The following is an 18,062-nucleotide window of genomic DNA, read 5'->3' as shown; positions in this document are numbered from 1 at the left end:
TTCTTTGTGTATCCACTGGAGGATAGATTGTCAGCATTGTTCGCCACCTCCTGGGGCTTTGGATGTGTTTGTGTTGCTAATGCTTGGTGTGTAACTTCAGTTTTCCCTGTCCAAACAAGTCTGGATGTAGAATGGGGGGTACTCGTCCACCCTGGGGAAATAAGAATTTGCTTAATCATGTGAGACGCAGTCATCTCTCTCTGATTAATTGCATACAGAAAGAGACATTTGCAAGGGTTTGTGTTTGCAAGCGATGGAAACTGTGGACTATGTTTACTTTCGGAAATCAAAAATACTGGATGAGTTGGGAAACTTGTAAAACATTCACATGCTGGAGAATGTTTGGGTTTTTTCCTCTGGTTGTGAAAACTGCTTTTGGGATGTTAGCATGAATTATAAATATTTTCTGCTGGCGAAAGATTAGGCTGGCTAAAATAAATAAATAAATAAATAAATATGTAAATAAACAATTAAAACATGCATAGTTTATTTAACAGAAAGTTAATGTAAAAAAAAAAAAAAACCAACCACCCCCCCCAAAAAAAACCCCAAACCCAGACACATTAAAACACATGACACATTTAAGAATTTTACATTCAAACTTATTCATAAATACCTCCTGAAGACAGTTTCGCTATTTCTATTGGTGGAGAGCGCGTCACGTGGGTGCGTATAAATTTTTGTTTATGACCGGTAAAAAGTGTTAATTCATGAACGTGACACGCGACCTTGCACCTGTTCTTATTAGACAGTTTCTTCATTCCTATTGGTCAAGAGCAACAGCTGAAACAGTTGTGCCACTCACGGGATACGCGCGACGCGCACAGCATTCCCTTATAAGGAGTTGTTTACCCCGAGGGCGGCGGAGGGCTTTGCCATTTCATAGCTGGAGGGGTGTTGTGTTGAAAGAAATCATTTAACAATTATAATTTTTGCATTTATTTAACTTTTTTAAAGTGATGATGTTTTTGACCGAAAAGGTATTTATGAATGGGAATCAAAGTGTGTTGAATCGGTTTTCAACTAGTGGTTTAAACCCGCCGAGGCCTGGTTCTTTATAATTTACCACGACTTCAAGAACCAGGCCTCGTTGGATTAAACCACTAGTTGAAAACCTCTTCACCACACATTGATTCCCTTATTTAAAGAGTTTATTTAAAAACAAAAAAAATACAGGATTTAGCAAGAGCTGAAGTGTTGAAGCTTAGTAAAGTAACATTTTGTTTTTGTATAGCAGTTCAAATGACAAAAATATTGAACAAACCTTGTTAGCTTTATGAGTCCAAATTAAGAAATACATTCAAAAAATAATAATTATTAAAAAAATTATGACAAAGAAACTTTCAAAAAATATTGATTAGTTAAAACAAAATGCAAAAGTCCCCCCCCCCCCCAAATCAAAGTCCGATTTCTACCTGTAGTCAAAGGTCATTTGAAATTTAAAACAGGAATGAACGATACCCACAGACTATGCACTCTATTTCCAGGACCACATTTGTTATAAATGGTTTGGTTTTCCCCTGATTAAAAATAAGAAGACAGATTGTGAAGACAGCTGCACATGCCCTCCCATAGGAATTGGCCAAAGTAATGGGGCAAGTGTTTGACGATGTCAATCAGCACCATTTCTCCTCACAGTCAATAGGGTCACTTCTTTCCTGGATGAGGTGAACATCCCACACTCCTTGGCCCAATTTCATGGCGCTGCTTACCGCCGAATTCTGCGCTTACGGTCACCAAATCTCCGCTACTGTGCCAAAGTGAATTTCTGCACTCCTGGGTCAATTTCATGGCTGCGCTTACTGCCGAATTCGCAGTTACGATCACCAACCTCCGCTTATTGTGCAAGCAACAAATTTTTGCACTAGCAATGTAAGCGAAGAATGCCTAGAAAGAATGACAGCGGATGCGATTAACTCCATGCTCCCTGCATTGCCTTGGTGCCCTTGAAATGATCCAGTAAATATTTACAATTTCCTCATAGTCATAGGGTGTCCTTTTACCATAGCCCTGGTGCCCTTGCCCTTTCAAAAACGAAGCATACAGGCCTGCTTGACTTCAGCGCGGAATTCCCTGTTAGTCCTGATTCTTTGCTTTCAGTACGCAGAGCCAAGCAATTTGGCCCTGATAGATGGGTATTGCGCTGCATATTTGTTGGTCTACCCATAGAGCAAGGTCCATGGTCTACCCATCCCATCCTTGCTCTATGGTCTACCCATGGTATACCTTCATGGTCTACCCTTTATTGTCTAGCTATGTGCCTTTCACACTCAGGTGGTGATGTTACTATAACCTCTCTCTCTGTATATGCCCTTCATCTTATTACAGCAAGGCTTGTGATAAAAGGGTTGACATTTTTAAACTGTGCGCACCTGTTTGTTGAATCAGAAGGGGTGCTGTGTGGTTGAAGGGGGGGGGGGTGTTGGGTTGGATGAGGAAGGCAGGGGAATTGTGAAAATGGATTGATCAAAGGCACTGGACACTAACGGTATAATTACTCAAAATAATAAATAGTTGTTAGCATAAAAACTTAGAGAGCTGTTGATAGTATAAAACATTGTGAGAAACAGCTCCCTCTGAAATAACGTAGTTTTTGAGAAAGAAGTAATTCTCACTCAAATATTAAAAGACGTTAGCTGGAGCCTTTTATTATGCATCTGAAAGCACAAACAGTATGCTCAAAGTAATGCAACAAGGGTGTTTTTTCTTTCTCCATTCTCTTGCAAAATCAATGACTCAAGCCCAAATTTATACAGGTTCGTTATTTTATGCATATATTGGGATACACTAAGTGAGAATACTGGTCTTTGACAATAACCAAACGTTAAGACGTGTCCAGTGCCTTGAAGCCCATGGCCTTAAAGACCTTGAAGTTTAGTAGCAGGGGTGGATTTCACAAAGGTAGTCCTAACTTAGGACTAGTCCTAGGCAATGCTAAGAGATAGGACTGGTCCTAAGTTAGGACCAGTAACTCATCCTAACTTAGGACTGGTCCTATCTCTTAGCATTGCCTAGGACTAGTCCTAAGTTAGGACTACCTTTGTGAAATCCACGCCAGGACTCATTGCTTAAGATTTTATTTGCCATTTACTTTTAGTTTAACCGAAGACAGCCCCTTTGGCTGGTAACCTGTTTTTGCTAAGCAAGATTTTCCTTGACTTAGCAGGTTTTTGTGCCTACAGGCTTGATGAAATTTGCCCCTCCTGTCATTTTGCTAAGCAAGGATGGATTCAGTATTCTTGTGAAAATACATTGAGAGTAACTTTTTAAATAATGTTTGCCTATGATACATGTAAATAAGCATTAACGTTGACAAAAAACAATCAATCACCCTAAGTAGAACTGCAGATGATTTATTTTTTAATTGGTATTAATCTGGTGGTGTTTTCTTTCTACCATAGATTATTGATGATCGTCTGACTCAGACGGCGCAAGATTGTCCTCATGTTCTCATGCAAGGCTCCAAAGTCTCCAAGACGTCTGTCACCTTCAGATGGATCGCTCCACCAGCTGGCACTGGCTGCGTCAACTTCAGGTAAGGCCACGGATCTAGAAACTTCCAAGTAGTGCCAGGTTTCAATTTCACGAACCTGGTTTGCCACTAAATCTCTTATCCCTGGCGAATGCAGCCAAGGAGGAGCCCCACAACTTTGTTTACCCCATGGTACCACAACATTCAAATCTCTTCTCAAAACTTATCTTATGGTCACAGGTTTTCAAGGACTAATTTTGTTGTGTCTGTTTTTCTTTGTTTGTTGTGTGTTTTTATTTTTTTATTTTTTATTTTACTGCGCCTTGAACACCTAGCAGGGTGGATATGTGCGCATTACAAGTCTTATTATTGTTGTTATTGTTATCATGGTTACCTTGGCGCACGTTTACACTGTGTCCCTATTCCACAGGGTTCTGGTTGCAGTTTTAAGCTCACCCCTTTCACGAAAGTAGTGCATCATGGAGGTCAGGGCCTCCATGATATAAGTAAGTTGCGCCATTTTTGTGGCGCAACTTTCAGACGTGGTGTACTTGTGTGAAATCGACTGTACCGATAAATTAGTGGCATAACTTAGGCCATAAAGGTTGCACAAGTGGACTTACACCATGGCATAATCAGCTGCTGAGCAGGAGTGGCAATTCCTCGGGTGTGGTCATTTGCCGAGGCTTACTGGGGGTAAAGCGATCAAAGTGTGAAAGGGCTTGAAAGAAATATTTTTAAGCCATCCGATTGGAATGCCTTTATCAAACACCCCCCTTACTTAGAAATGGACATTATTTGTTCAAGATTTTTCTTGTTCTTAAAGCCATTGGACCCTTTCGGTTCAGAAAAAAAAAATAAAAGTTCACAGATTTACAAATAACTTACAGGGTTTACAGAAGGCAATTGTGAAAGACTTCTCTTGAAATATTATTCCATGAAATGCTTTACTTTTTGAGAAAACAGCAAAACAATATAAATTCTCGTTAACGAGAATTACGGATTTATATTAAACACATGTCATGACACGGTGAAACGCGCGGAAACAAGGGTGGGTTTTTCCGTTGTTTTCTCCCGACTCCGATGACCGATTGAGCCTAAATTTTCACAGGTTTGTTATTTGATATAGAAGTTGTGGTACACAAAGTGTGGGCCTTGGACAACACTGTTTACCGAAAGGGTCCAATGGCTTTAAAATATAGCTCTCATCCAATGATTGCGTTTTTTTTTTTACTCCCCTGGTGCATGTAACAGGCACACAATTCTAAGCAAAAACATAAGTGGTTTTCTTTGAAAGTACTTTCTCAATAGTACTTTCTCACACAATGCTGTATGGAAAATTTGAAAGCTTATTGCTCTGTACTCCAACTGAAAGAATTTAATCATGTTCATTTTCTAAATGCCTGTCTGTTTTGTCTCTTACAGGGGTGCGGCTGTGCAGAAGAAACAAATTTGGTACAAAGACGAGCAAGGCTTGACATTATGGCTGTGTGAAGATGGTACATAATGACTTTGTTTTTATTTTGACTTTTGTCTTATTAGTATCAGGCATGATTTTTTTTACCGACATTGTCTGTTTTCTGATTTTTTGCCCTTGGAAAAATTTAAAAAAATTGTCATTAAAGACACTGGACACTATTGGTGATTGTCAAAGTCTTCTCACTTGGTGTATCTCAACATATGCATAAAATAAGAAACCTGTGAAAATTTGAGCTTAATTGGTCGTCGAGGTTGCGAGATATTACTGGGAAAAAAAACACCCTTGTCACACAAGGTTTTGTGCTTCCAGATGCTTGATTTCGTCACCTCAAAATCTAATTCTGAGGTCTCGAAATCAAATTCGTGGAAAACTACTTCTTTCTCGAAAACTACGTTACTTCAGAGGGAGCCATTTCTCACAATGTTTTATACTACCAACAGCACCCCATTACTTGTTACCAAGTAAGCTTTTATGCTAATAATTAATTTGAGTAATTACCAATAGTGTCCACTGCCTTTACATAGCCTGAAATGTATATTAGAGCCTGTATCATGTGTACATGTAGGTCAGTCCTTGTATTGAATTAAATATTCCCACTATTTTTCAAGGACCCATTGTCATGCCTGTATATGAATATGAATATTTAATAGAATTCTTTACCGTGTCCGCTTGAAGAATTCAAATTATTGTATTCCATAGGCAGTTGGAAAAATTAGATATACTTTGAAAAACAACCATCACAGTGACATTTGGGGAGTTGTTTAACGAAGAATCGTTTGGAACAATGTCACAAAATTACAGAAAATGTTACGTGTTTCTTTGAGCAAGACCTGTCTCTCCACCCAGGCACGCCAGGGGTATAAATGGGTACATGCAAGGGTATAAAGTTGATATTTTGTTTGAAAAACCCTTTTGAGCTCACGGCAGCAGATTGGGTTGTACTGAGAAAGATTTAAGGAATGTTGTTGGCCCATTGACCAGTGCACTAATGTATTTCACATTGATATGGTTGTTGTTAAAATAATGCACTATTTAAGAACTATGTATTATTCAGGGAATAAAAGGCTAGCAACGATTTCTTAAACAGCCGTTTAAAACCATTTTGGGGATATGCATTGGTGCGCGTAGTTAGTCTTGGTGTAAGACGTTTTCCGTATTCCTTTCACACATAGCGCGGCCAACTCACCAACAGCGCCCACTGCGGCCAACTCACCAACAGTGCCCACATCGCCCGTATTGAGAAACGTCTTGCACTAAGAATAGCGCGTAGTATCCGAAAACAACCGGTTATAAACAATTCCAGCTGGTTATTATCAACTGTTTAAACACCCCCCTGTGACGCGCTCTCCACCAATAGGAATAGCAAAACTGTCTGAGGTATTTATGAATGTTTTATATTGATGTTACTCTCTTTACTTGTCCGTAAACAGATGGTACCGGGTCGGACTCTGTCGAGTCTGGTAACGTTGAAGATGAAGCTGACGTTACATGCTGCGCTTGTGACACAGCCAAGTACACAGTGAGCTTCCGTGGCCTCTGGTCTCGAGATACACACCCAAAAGATTTCCCTGGAGGTTTGTCTCAAAAATAAATAGAAATTAATCGACAATGTCTTTGAATTTTTGGTAAACAAATGGAATGTTTTACTTTGAAATAACTATGGAATAATCTCCCTCCTTGTACTAGAGAATCATCTTCACTTAATGTATTTAAGTCAACGTAAACAAAAAATTATTATTATTATTAATATTATTATTATTATTATTGGTTTATTAAAACACATTCAAACATTGCAGCTACAAGCTGAATTGAGTTTAAAATACAGAGATTCATAAAAAAAATAGAAATGTTAAAATTTACAAAAAAACATTAAGAGATACAATTAATGAATCTCTGTATGATTATAAAATGAAATTATATGTATTTTGTTGTTCAATACAAATTGCAATTTGAGAAGCATATCTGTACTTTTTTTGTCCTTCTTGTCGATTTGATTTTTTCAAAATAGTTTTTTGATTTTATAAAAAGTTGTAAGATAGAGTTAGCTGCTGGAAACTTACCAACTAAAAAGACACATGCAAAATGTCAGAATGCCTCACACTTTGACATTTCACCTTATTCTCAAAAGACTAAATTGGAAAGAGAATAGGCCTTACTTTGAGAAATACTCTGCTATAGACAAAACATGAGATCATTTCCAATTTAAACAAAATTGTGCACACTAGTCTTTAATTGTTTTATTGTGCCCTTTAAAAACTTTTTGAAATGGAGAGGTCTTTGTTTTCAAAGCGTAAGATCGTTCGTTTTGGAGCAACTTGCCAATGTACCAGTGAGGTCAAAAGGTTTAATCCACTCTCCAAATATTTCTGTACAGTGTGAATTTCAGACATTACAACAACGACATTCTTGAATGGTTCTCTAAAAACAATATGCTATAGATAATGGACTCCCCCCACATTTTACTTTGTGAAGGTCATGGGGATCACTGGTCTGATCTGATTGGTGCCTCACATACAAAGGACTATACCATTTGGAAATACGGGGGTTATGCTTCCCTTGGAGTTCAAAGAGTCGCTGAGTGGGGATCACCAACGACCCTTGAGAGAGAACTACTGGCACAGGTGAGATATTGGGATTTATCTGATGGCCCAATTTCCTTAAGCTTAAACGAAAATAAGCAGGAAACCAGACTCAATCGGTACATTTGGAATTGTATTTAGGGTGGCAGTCTTAATCAAGTCGGCTACGTTTGATTGGGGTTAGCTATATTATGTGCTTAAAAACACTGGACACTATTGGTAACTGTCAAAGACTAGTCTTCTCACTTTATTATCTCAACATATACATAAAATAACAAACCTGTGAAAATTTGAGCTCAATTAATCTTTGAAGTTGGGAGAGAATACTGAAAGAAAAAACACCCTTGTCTCACAATGTTGTGTGCTTTTAGATGGTTGAAATTGGAACCTCAGATTCTAAATCTGAGGTCTCGAAATCAAATTCGTAGAAAATTACTTCTTTCTCGAAAAGTGTGTCACTTCAGAGGGAGCCGTTTCTCACAATGTTTTATACTATCAACCTCTCCCCATTACTTGTCACCAAGTAAGGTTGTACATGTATGCTAACAATTATTTTGAGTAAAAAATACCAATAGTGTCCACTGCCTTTAAGCAGCTCTATGATATTGGGCCCTGGGAACAAGAGCAAGGTGATTTTTAAAAAGAGAGGCATGCATGAAATTTCAAGGATTTTGAAGTTTGCACAATTTATCCCCCGGAGGTTCTTTAAAGGTAAGTTGTTAGAAATGTAAAGAATTTGGAAATGATGTTGAACAGCTAATCAAAAGTGAGCTTCCTTTCAAAATCCAGTTCAACTTATGTTGAGATGTTTATGGATTAATTTTTGAATTAATGGCAAAGCTTTTCTTAATTTTATTTTTTGTGCAGATGATTAATTGTGGTATTTCTTTGTGGTATTGTGACCATTTTCCACAATTCTATTTTTTTATATATATATATATATATATGATCTTGCTGATCTTGCTATTCTTATTAATTGACCATTGTTAGTTGCATCATGATGCAACTTGCTCTCTAATCCTACCCTTTCATGTCTCCCTGCATTGTTGTCGAACAATACTTTTACCACTTTTATGGTCCAGTAACCCTTCCTTTCATTCTAAACATCCTTTGTCCTCGCCACTTCACTCCCATTGGTTCTTAGCCACCAATATTGTTTCTGAAATAGGAACTTTGATTGGCTGTTATTTTCCCGCTTCTTTCTGGATCCTTTCCTTAATCCCTTTCCCCCTCTCTTTTTCTATAAATGGATATGTATTTGTTTGTACTTGTTTTATGCCTCTGAAGAAGGTCCGGATTGGATCGAAAGCTAAGGCCATCTACCCTATTCATTATATATATATATATATATATATCAAATAATAAACCACAAGGGAAACTGACTGGGAACATTTTTTTTAAATGATTTTGGATTGAACAAAGAAAATTGACTAGAGCGGGATTTGAACCTACGACCTCCGGTTTAACGTGCCGGCGCTCGATACCAACTGAGCTATCTAGCCCTATGTTGGTGGTCTCCCAATTTTGTCAATATCTTTGTTCGGGGGTGCCTGTCAGAAGCCATTAAACCGCAAACTGCCGTGTAGCCAGGGATCACACCCGGGTAACGATACAACCTGGGAAGCGGCAGACAGGGGATCACCTTAAGGGGATGCGACTTTTTTATATCAGATATCAAATAATAAACCACAAGGGAAACTGACTGGGAACATTTTTTTAAAATGATTTTGGATTGAACAAAGAAAATTGACTAGAGCGGGATTTGAACCTACGACCTCCGGTTTAACGTGCCGGCGCTCGATACCAACTGAGCTATCTAGCCCTATGTTGGTGGTCTCCCAATTTTGTCAATATCTTTGTTCGGGGGTGCCTGTCAGAAGCCATTAAACCGCAAACTGCCGTGTAGCCAGGGATCACACCCGGGTAACGATACAACCAATAGATATATTTTTATCCACGTCACAGACCAGGAATATCAAGACAGTTATTCGTAGTCGAGGGTTATGGCCGGCACGCGGGAACATGTCGGCCGTGTTGAGCACAAACCGCACCCACAATCTGGTTTCTATGCTCTCCATGATCGGCCCCAGTCCAGACTGGTGTGTTGGGGTGTCCCGTGTCAACTTATGCACTGAGGATTGCGATTGGCTGCAATACAAGGAGATCAACTTGGGACCGTGGGACGCAGGAACGGACAGTGGAATCACCTTCAGGGTAAGGAGTTTGGATTGCTCTTTTATTATTTCCATCAAAAATAAGGTTTTTCACAATAAGTTAACATTAAGTCCACAATGGATGAAAATCTTATTTCTGGGCCCACTTTCATGGCTTGCTGCTTACTGCGGAATTCTGCACTTACTGCGGAATTCTGTGCTTACTGCGGAATTCTGTGCTTACTGTGAAATTCTGTGCTGACTGCAGAATTCTGTGCTTACTGCGGATTTTGTGCTTACTGCAGAATTCTGTGCTTACTGTGGAATTTTGTGCTTACTGTGGAATGCTGTGCTTACTGCGGAATTCTGTGCTTACTGCGGAATTCTGTTCTTACTGTGGAATTCTGTGCTTACTGCGGAATGCTGTGCTTAGTGCCTGTAGAATTATGTACTCTACAGGGCTCTGACCAAGGCAGTGATGGGGGACGGGAGCATGGAGGGCAATCGTCTCTGTTGCCTCCATGAAGCATCATGCTTGTTCCTGCTAATCATTAATATGTACTTAAGGAATAAGATGTTTTGTACATGTTTGTATTCTTTTTCCCACAGTCAGATAATGCTCCAACTATACCCAAAGAGCCTATACATCCGATCACGAGTTCCTTCCCGTCCAACCCTATGGGTGCCTTCTACAATCCCATGGGCAGGCCGATTCCTCCCCTGGCCATTCTGGTCCTAGAGAGGACAGATAAGAGACAGTATGATGACCTAGGAGAAGTTGTCTGCGATATTGAAGACGTCATTAGCCACGACTCCTCATCAAATACAGGTACTTGTAAAGACTATCATGTATGGCAAAATGCTGAGGATCTCAGCTATGAGGGTGCATATATCCAGTATTAATACCAGGCATTATATTCTTTCTACTTCAGATTTTGTTTCCTTTTATTACTCTTTTTGTAATAAGTACTCTTTTTGTAAAAATATTGTCCTATTTTGTAAATATATTCTTTGTGGTTTTCAGTGGTAATTTATTTCTGCAGTGTAATGCTTTCCTTCTAGCCATGAGAACGCTTTGGTTGTGACATTTGAAGTTTTTCTGACATTCCTTTCTGTTTCTGTGAGCAGAGACTTTTTAGATTGTTTTCCTATGTCCTTTTTCCCCTATTTGTTTTCCCTATGTCGGATATTTAACAAATGTAACTTATTAAATTATATATTCATGTTTGTGCATTTCTCTTTTTATTATTTGTTGAATGTTGTTTTATTAATATGTTTTCATGTCATGTATTTGGTATGTTCTTTTTTAATCACCCTATTCAGCCATTTGGTTGCAATGTGATTCCTAATGACCCTTTAAAGGCAGTGGACACTGCTGGTAATTACTCAAAATATTTATCAGCATAAAACCTTACTTGGTAACAAGTAATGGGGAGAGGTTGGTAGTACAAAACATTGTGAGAAACGGCTCCCTCTGAAGTGACGTAGTTTTCGAGAAAGAAGTAATTTTCCACAAATTTGATTTCGAGACCTCAAGTTTAGAATTTGAGGTCTCGAAATCAAGTATCTGAAAGCACACAACTTCGTGTGACAAGGGTGATTTTTTCTTTTATAGTAATCTCTTAACTCCGACGACCAATCAAGCTCAAATTTTCACAGGTTTGCTATTTTATGCATATTTTGAGATACACCAAGTGAGAAAACTGGTCTTTGACAATAACCAACAGTGTCCAGTGTCTTTAAATGAATGAATGAGTAATGACATCTGATAATTTTCATTTTATTACAATTGCTATTTGTAAATTCCATGCCCATTGTGCTTTTAGACTTTTATACCAGTTGCTTTTCCATTGGTTTGTACGTATTTTCTTGTTGCTAGTGCATTTTGCCTTGCCTGTTTTGTTTTCCCAATTTGTTTGTTAAATGTCTGCAGTTAAATATTTTGTATTGTAGGTTTTAAGTAATTATTACTTTGTATTCAAGTGTGTTTAATCCCACAATGTTTTACATTAAGGTTCCAAATAAAACTAAAACTCTATTCAATAAGCAACAAATAATTGCGAAAGAGCAGTAGCAAAAACATGAATGATGTGGCATTTCAGCTGGAAACTGTTTCTGGTAAAAGCACTTTATGACTGTGCTAAGGAAACATTTTTTATTTTATAAGCTGGAGGAAGGTGGTCTCTATATCACCCATAAATCATATTGTCAAATATGGATATTTGGAGTCTCACGTTAAATTCACTTTCTGTGTGCTAATTTTCTGTAATTTGATAATCCGCAGGTGGGATGCCCCCGAAAGAGGGTATGATGCCACCCAAAGAGGGAATGATGCCTCCCAAAGAGGGTATGATGCCCCCAAAAGAGGGTATGATGCCTCCAAAAGAAGGTATGATGCCCCCAAAAGAGGGTATGCCATCCCCAGATGAAGCGACAATGCCTCCAAAAGAAGGTATGATGCCCCCAAAGGAGGGTATGCAACCCAAGCCGGTGATGATGAGCACGCCCATGATGAAGAAACCCATCCCGGATGAGGTCTTTACAATGCCTCCTAAAGTCAGTAAGTAACTTTATTGCATTTAAGTGGGGAACAGTTTTATAGATCTGCTTAAGCAGACAATATTGCTTACAACAATTGTGCTTACAAAGGTTGTGTTCCTTAGACAAAATGTGCAGGATGTTTTGGCTGGTAACCTTATTGTGGTAAGCATAATTATTTTGGATTGCTTGGCTGCTTGTTGTGCTTAGTGCAGCTCTATGACATTGGGCCCTGCAAACTAGTTTGTCAACTTTCAGTACCAAGTGGTGCTAATTTTGACTGTCCACCAGAAATAAACAATGTTTGATTATACCTTGTACATTTTCACGTATATGTTGCTAGCTGGGGTTTTGTACAACAGTTCCACGATTGCTTTGTAAAGTGCATGCTTAGTACCCTGTTACTTTTGCGGCAGTCTACTTAACGCATGCATATTTTCCCCGGTGCGTCCTTGGTTAAGCAAAAATAGCACCTGGTGCATGATGGTGAATGGACCAGTTAGAATTCTGCTCTTGATTATGAATATGTATGAGGTGTATACTAATATGGTTTACTTTTATGAAATGGCAATTAATTTATTTATGAAAGAAACCAAAGATTTGCTTCTTTTTATTTGCTTCTTTTATATTTTGATGACAATAGATGTTTTTATTTCTTTTTATTAAATAGTGCCAAACCCAGATGAAGAAACTCCAGTTACAATGAAACCCAAAAGAGGAGGTAGGTTTTTCAGCATGCTCTGCTTTTGTCCTTTTCTCCCCAACAAAAAGTACTCTGCGACTATGGTGGGACTGTTTGGTCTTACTTTAGGTACTGGAAAGGGTGAACAAAGTGTTTGCAAAATGAACATTTTGGCAAGAGTTTTGAGAGAAAACTTGATAATATTCAAACTTTGTAATTAAATATTGTTTTGTTTGTTTCTTGTTTGTTTCAACTGATTTAACAAATTGAAGTAATTCGTGTATGAATGTAAAAGAAAATTTGTATTAACAAGAACTCAAAAGTATGTGCTCATATTTTATTTATTTGTTTATTGAATTTAATTGTCAACTCATGTATTAAATTAACAAATTTTGAAATTTATTAAAATCTCTTTTGTTTAAAAACAAAAGGTCTTTAGCAAGATGTAGAAGTATTTTTTTATTGAATGTAAATACAGGAGGATTATATTTATCTCTCCATTCATTTCCTCTCTCTATTTTTCTCTCAATGTTCACATCTGAGTGTAGCAGTATCGTCTCTTACCCTCCGTACCTTTTCTTAATTACACGTCTCATTGCTCTTGTGTTTCCTCTTCGTTGCTTGGATCTACCACATTTTCCAGCTCATCTAGTTTGTACTTTGTACTGGGAAATGTCACTTGGCTCAAACTCAGTGTAGTCGACTAAAAAGGGATATTGCATTTTCAAGTAACCAGTTAAAATTCAAGAGGCACACTGCCTCGGATCAGGCGAGTCGGTATATGAAAAGCAGTTGAACCAGTTTGTTATATAATGCATATGGTTAGATAGATGTTTTAAAAGTAAAATATAATGGTCCACATGAATATGCCTCAAAATAGAACAGAACTGTGTTTTTTTTCACCTGTAAATATAGCTGTTGAGCGCCTGCATTGGCGGATACCGGCACTATACAAGACTTCGAATATGATTATTATTATTGTCTGTCTTTCATTTGAAGTTTTCTTTATAGATATTATTCCTGTATTGGATTCCATTAGTTATTTTCAGGTTTGATTCCCCTTTCATTTGATGTCCGCCCTGGAGATTTTCCTTTCTAGCCTCTGAGACGTACATGGCTTCCTGTACTGAGCATTGCCTTAGGACTCCAGTAGACTCTAAAGTGGATTTGATAAGCCGCCCTAAATCTTTTTTTGTGGTTGTCATGGTTATCATCATCATCAAGTCGCTCCTAGTGCTAAGTTAAAATACCTAAACAAATAAGTTCCACCGTTTTTTTTTCTCCATACGGGAAGTTTTTTTCTTGTCAAGTTGTCACGGTTTAATCACTTGCTTTTTGACTAGAGTGGCCTGAGTTCCTTTGAGTTAATTTTTTCTTTGGTTACCAGGGAGACAGCCCATCGACTGTATGATGACGGAGTGGGGTGACTGGTCGGAGTGCTCTCGTTCATGCGGTAAGGGGACCATGCAGAGGCAGCGAAGGGTGAAGCAGAAGGCTCGGTTCGGCGGTCAAGCGTGCGGTCAACAGAAGGAGAAGAAGAGGTGCATGGAGGCAGCATGTGGTGAGCTGAGAACTTATTTTTTTCGAAAGGCATTTTTATGATTTTTATAGACACATGTCATTTTTGTGGTTTCTTATTATCCACTCAAGGTCTCTTTTAGCACTGATTTTCAATTCTTAAATTTTTTCTTTAGGAGTTAACATTTTGGTGCATATCTCTGTTAACAAACATTTTTTTAATTAGTGGTCACAGCTGGTCTGTTTGACATTTACTTACCTTTGCATTTTAGAATATTGCATATTTCTATATTTGCTTGTCATTTTTCATTTGTAATTTGTGTTGATTTTAAACTGATTTTAAAATTTTTCTTATTAATTCTGATAATTACTAATTGTGTTTTTGCTTTGCTTTGCTATGTGTAAGGCACCCAGATGACACTTGCTTGCAACGTCTATCCTGGGCCCAATTTCATAGGTCGGATTCTGGCTCAAAACATGCTGTCTGCTTTATTTAGACAGAAATAGATACATTATTTATAAATACGCGCTTGGATTCATAGAAAATTGCTTTCTGGCCCAGCTGTTACTGGACTCCGTTGTTTTGAACCCATTTCCATAAAACCAGAAAATAATACTGGTTGGCAAATTTCTTTGCTAAGCGCAAAAAATGAGTGGGCACCAGTTGCAATTATGAAAACATTATGGCATTTTGGGTGGTCACCAGTTTTTGTTCAAGCAAGATTTGGTTGTGCTCAGAAAGTTTTTATGCTTACAGGCTTTTTATGTTATGCTAATTTACAAAAGCAAGGGATCCACTATATGATTTCATAACTGTCCTGTTCTAGTTCTAACTGGTTTGTTGAATGACAGGCTTATAAAGATGAATCTTTTACTCATAATGTTTTTATTATTGCTTGTGCATTTCACAATTGTTATTGTTTCTCTGTTCAAATTTTACTGTTTGTATGGACTGTGTAATGGCGCTTATTATTGTACAGACTGTTTAATTAGCATTTTACTATCTGTATAGACTGCCTAATTTAGTGTCATACTTTTTGTACAGACTGTCTATTAGATTATTCATATCTTTATTTCCCATGTATTTGTATTGACCTTGTTACTAACTGTAACATTGTGCCATTCAGCCTTTGAGCTGCAAGATGGTGCGACTAAACCAATAATAAAATCCTTACAGATGCCTTTAACAAATGGAGGATTTTAGTCAGGCATAGATAAAGCACTTTATAAAAACTGTGTATTGTTAGTGTTATAGTTATAACTATTATTATTATTAAAAAATTATTATTCGCTTAATTGAACACAGTTTGCAAAACTTTTATTGTTCTACCCTTTTATTCTGTATTTTCCATCTTTACAACATTTTGTTCTACTTTTACTAATGGCAGTGTGTACCTGTCAACTACAGAAGCCGTCAAATTGACTCGTTCTAATTTTGTCTGTTTTTTTTCATTTGCCATGATCAGTCCGTGACTGCATGATGTCTGATTGGCACGACTGGACCCCCTGCAGTGTCACCTGCGGCAATGACGGCACACAGCAGAGAGTACGAGGCATCAAGAAGAAGCCACGTGGTGGTGGCGTGAAATGCGGACCAACGCGAGAGGAACGTGTCTGTGGATCGTCCGTCGAGTGTTAAATCACGGCCACTCAAAATACTGGGGCCAGTTTCATAGTGCTGCTTTACGGTAAACTGTGGATCATCTGTCGAGTGTTAAATCGCAGCCACTCAAAATACTGGGGCCAGTTTCATAGCGCTGCTTTACGGTGAACATAATTTTCGTGCTAACTGCAGCGGAAGTATTTTCTTAAGCGTAAGCGTATTAGCAAGGAAATAAGGCAGACTCCTTTCATGTTCGTCGTCCGTCGAGTGTTTAATCACAGTCATTCGAAATTGGGTCTCTCAAGATACTGGGGTCAGTTCCATAGTGCTGATTGACGGTAAACAAATTTTCGTGCTAACTGCAGCAAAAATATCTTCTTAAGTGCAAGTGTATTTCACAGGGAAGCATTGAAATTAGGCGTACAGCTTGTGCGCTCACTATGGTTTTGTATGTATGTTACATCATTTATTTTCATACAGTAAGCACCCGAGGTTAATATGCCCTTTTTATTCGCCTTGGTTAGCAGCGCAATGAAATGGAAACTTGTACAGTAAGCTGCTCTATGACATTGGGCCCTGCTATATCTAAGGTTATGTCAGCATAACCAACAAAGAAGGGAGTTTAATTGAGCTTTGTGCACAGAGACTGTGCAGCTTTTGTATAAAGTTCATTTTTCCTAACCATTAATATTAAAATACAAGAGTGTTATGTTTTTTTTTAAACATAGAACCTTTGTAGAGCTCAACATATTTCAGTATTAGTCTGGTTTTATTAATCAATATCAGTTGTTGTTTTACCAAAGTTTGTATAGGTTTACTTTGGTCTTCAAATTTGCAACTGAACCAGTCACCCAGACCACAAGGTCTCCTACAAGGATTATAGGGTTCATGGTTTTTCTGTTTTGGGTTCTCCAACTTGGTACACCCTACCATCTCAATCTGGAATGCCGTATCTCTTAAAAAGATTAAGGGACTCTTATTGGTATTGATTTCTGTTGTTTTTCTCAGTGCTCTTTAAACCAATAGCGCTCTATAAATTCATATTATTATTATTTATCACAATTTTGGGGGTTGAACAAAGAATTGACTAGTGTGGGATTCGAACCAACGACCTCCGAATTAACGTGCCGGCGCTCTACCAACTGAGCTATCTAGCCCTATATTGGCGGTGTCCCTATTTTGTCAATGTCTTTGTTCGGGGTTGCCAGTCACAAGCCATACAACCGTTGACTGCCATGTAGCCAGGGATCACACCCAAATTACGATACAATCTGGGAGGCGGCAGCCAGGGGATCACCTTAAGGGGATGTGACTTTTTGTTTCAGATATCAATATAAACCACAAGGGAAACTGACAGGGTAAATTTTGAAATGATTTTTTGGGTTGAACAAAGAATTGACTATTATTATTTATTATTACAATAAAGCATTCAACTGCAGCCAGTGAGTGCTACCTTTCAACCTACCTTTACATTATGTTGAAACTGGAGTTGTAGAATATTCTGGTTCGTATTAGAAAAGAACCTCAACATGTCTTTGTATTATGGTTATTTATGCACTTAATATTCTACTGGCCTCTTGTCTTGCCATTATAGTGGGGTTTAGACTTACTCACCCTGTTTTTTTTTACTCGACGTGGAATTATTTTTGTTCATGTAAGGCAAAGTAAAAATAAATAGCATTTGATTGTCCGGGTTTTTCCAAAAAGAGGAGGATGAGGGCCTTTTTATTTGTCATTTTTTATTTCATTCAAAGGTGGCCACCAATTCTTCAGTTTTAAAGTCGCCACTTGATGTAGTCGCAAGTTCTTAAAAGATTAGTAAGTTTTATGAGAAATACACAGAAAATGTGTCTTTTTTAACAACAAAATGTTAAATATAAAAAAAATTATAAAAAGGATGCGGCCTCAAAAAAGGATGAGGGAGGGGACGATCAACTGGTATTTTGTTTTTGGGCCTAAGTGGAAAACTTCTGTTGTGATCAGGACAACATTTCACTGTAAATAACTGCCCCCCTTTTTTTTTTTACAGAATCATCA

General features: G+C 38.0%; 1 protein-coding gene across 1 annotated transcript in view; it reads left to right on the top strand.

Annotated features, from left to right (window-relative positions):
• The window catches only part of LOC117291773 (spondin-1-like), a 39,386-nt gene extending 22,251 nt beyond the window's left edge, over positions 1-17,135 (top strand). Inside the window, exons 3-12 of the mRNA XM_033773677.1 lie at positions 3,402-3,535; positions 4,898-4,971; positions 6,383-6,526; positions 7,425-7,573; positions 9,497-9,745; positions 10,294-10,513; positions 11,969-12,244; positions 12,893-12,943; positions 14,292-14,465; positions 15,889-17,135. Coding sequence (XP_033629568.1) covers positions 3,402-3,535; positions 4,898-4,971; positions 6,383-6,526; positions 7,425-7,573; positions 9,497-9,745; positions 10,294-10,513; positions 11,969-12,244; positions 12,893-12,943; positions 14,292-14,465; positions 15,889-16,061 — 1,644 coding nt within the window. The 3' untranslated portion in view covers positions 16,062-17,135. The remainder of the gene's footprint in view (positions 1-3,401; positions 3,536-4,897; positions 4,972-6,382; positions 6,527-7,424; positions 7,574-9,496; positions 9,746-10,293; positions 10,514-11,968; positions 12,245-12,892; positions 12,944-14,291; positions 14,466-15,888) is intronic.
• The last annotated feature ends 927 nt before the right edge of the window (positions 17,136-18,062 follow it).

Source organism: Asterias rubens, chromosome 6 (assembly GCF_902459465.1).
Source record: "Asterias rubens chromosome 6, eAstRub1.3, whole genome shotgun sequence".
Classification (NCBI taxonomy): domain Eukaryota; kingdom Metazoa; phylum Echinodermata; class Asteroidea; order Forcipulatida; family Asteriidae; genus Asterias; species Asterias rubens.
Note: the sequence above shows the minus strand (reverse complement) of the source record. Positions and strands in the feature narration are given on the sequence as shown.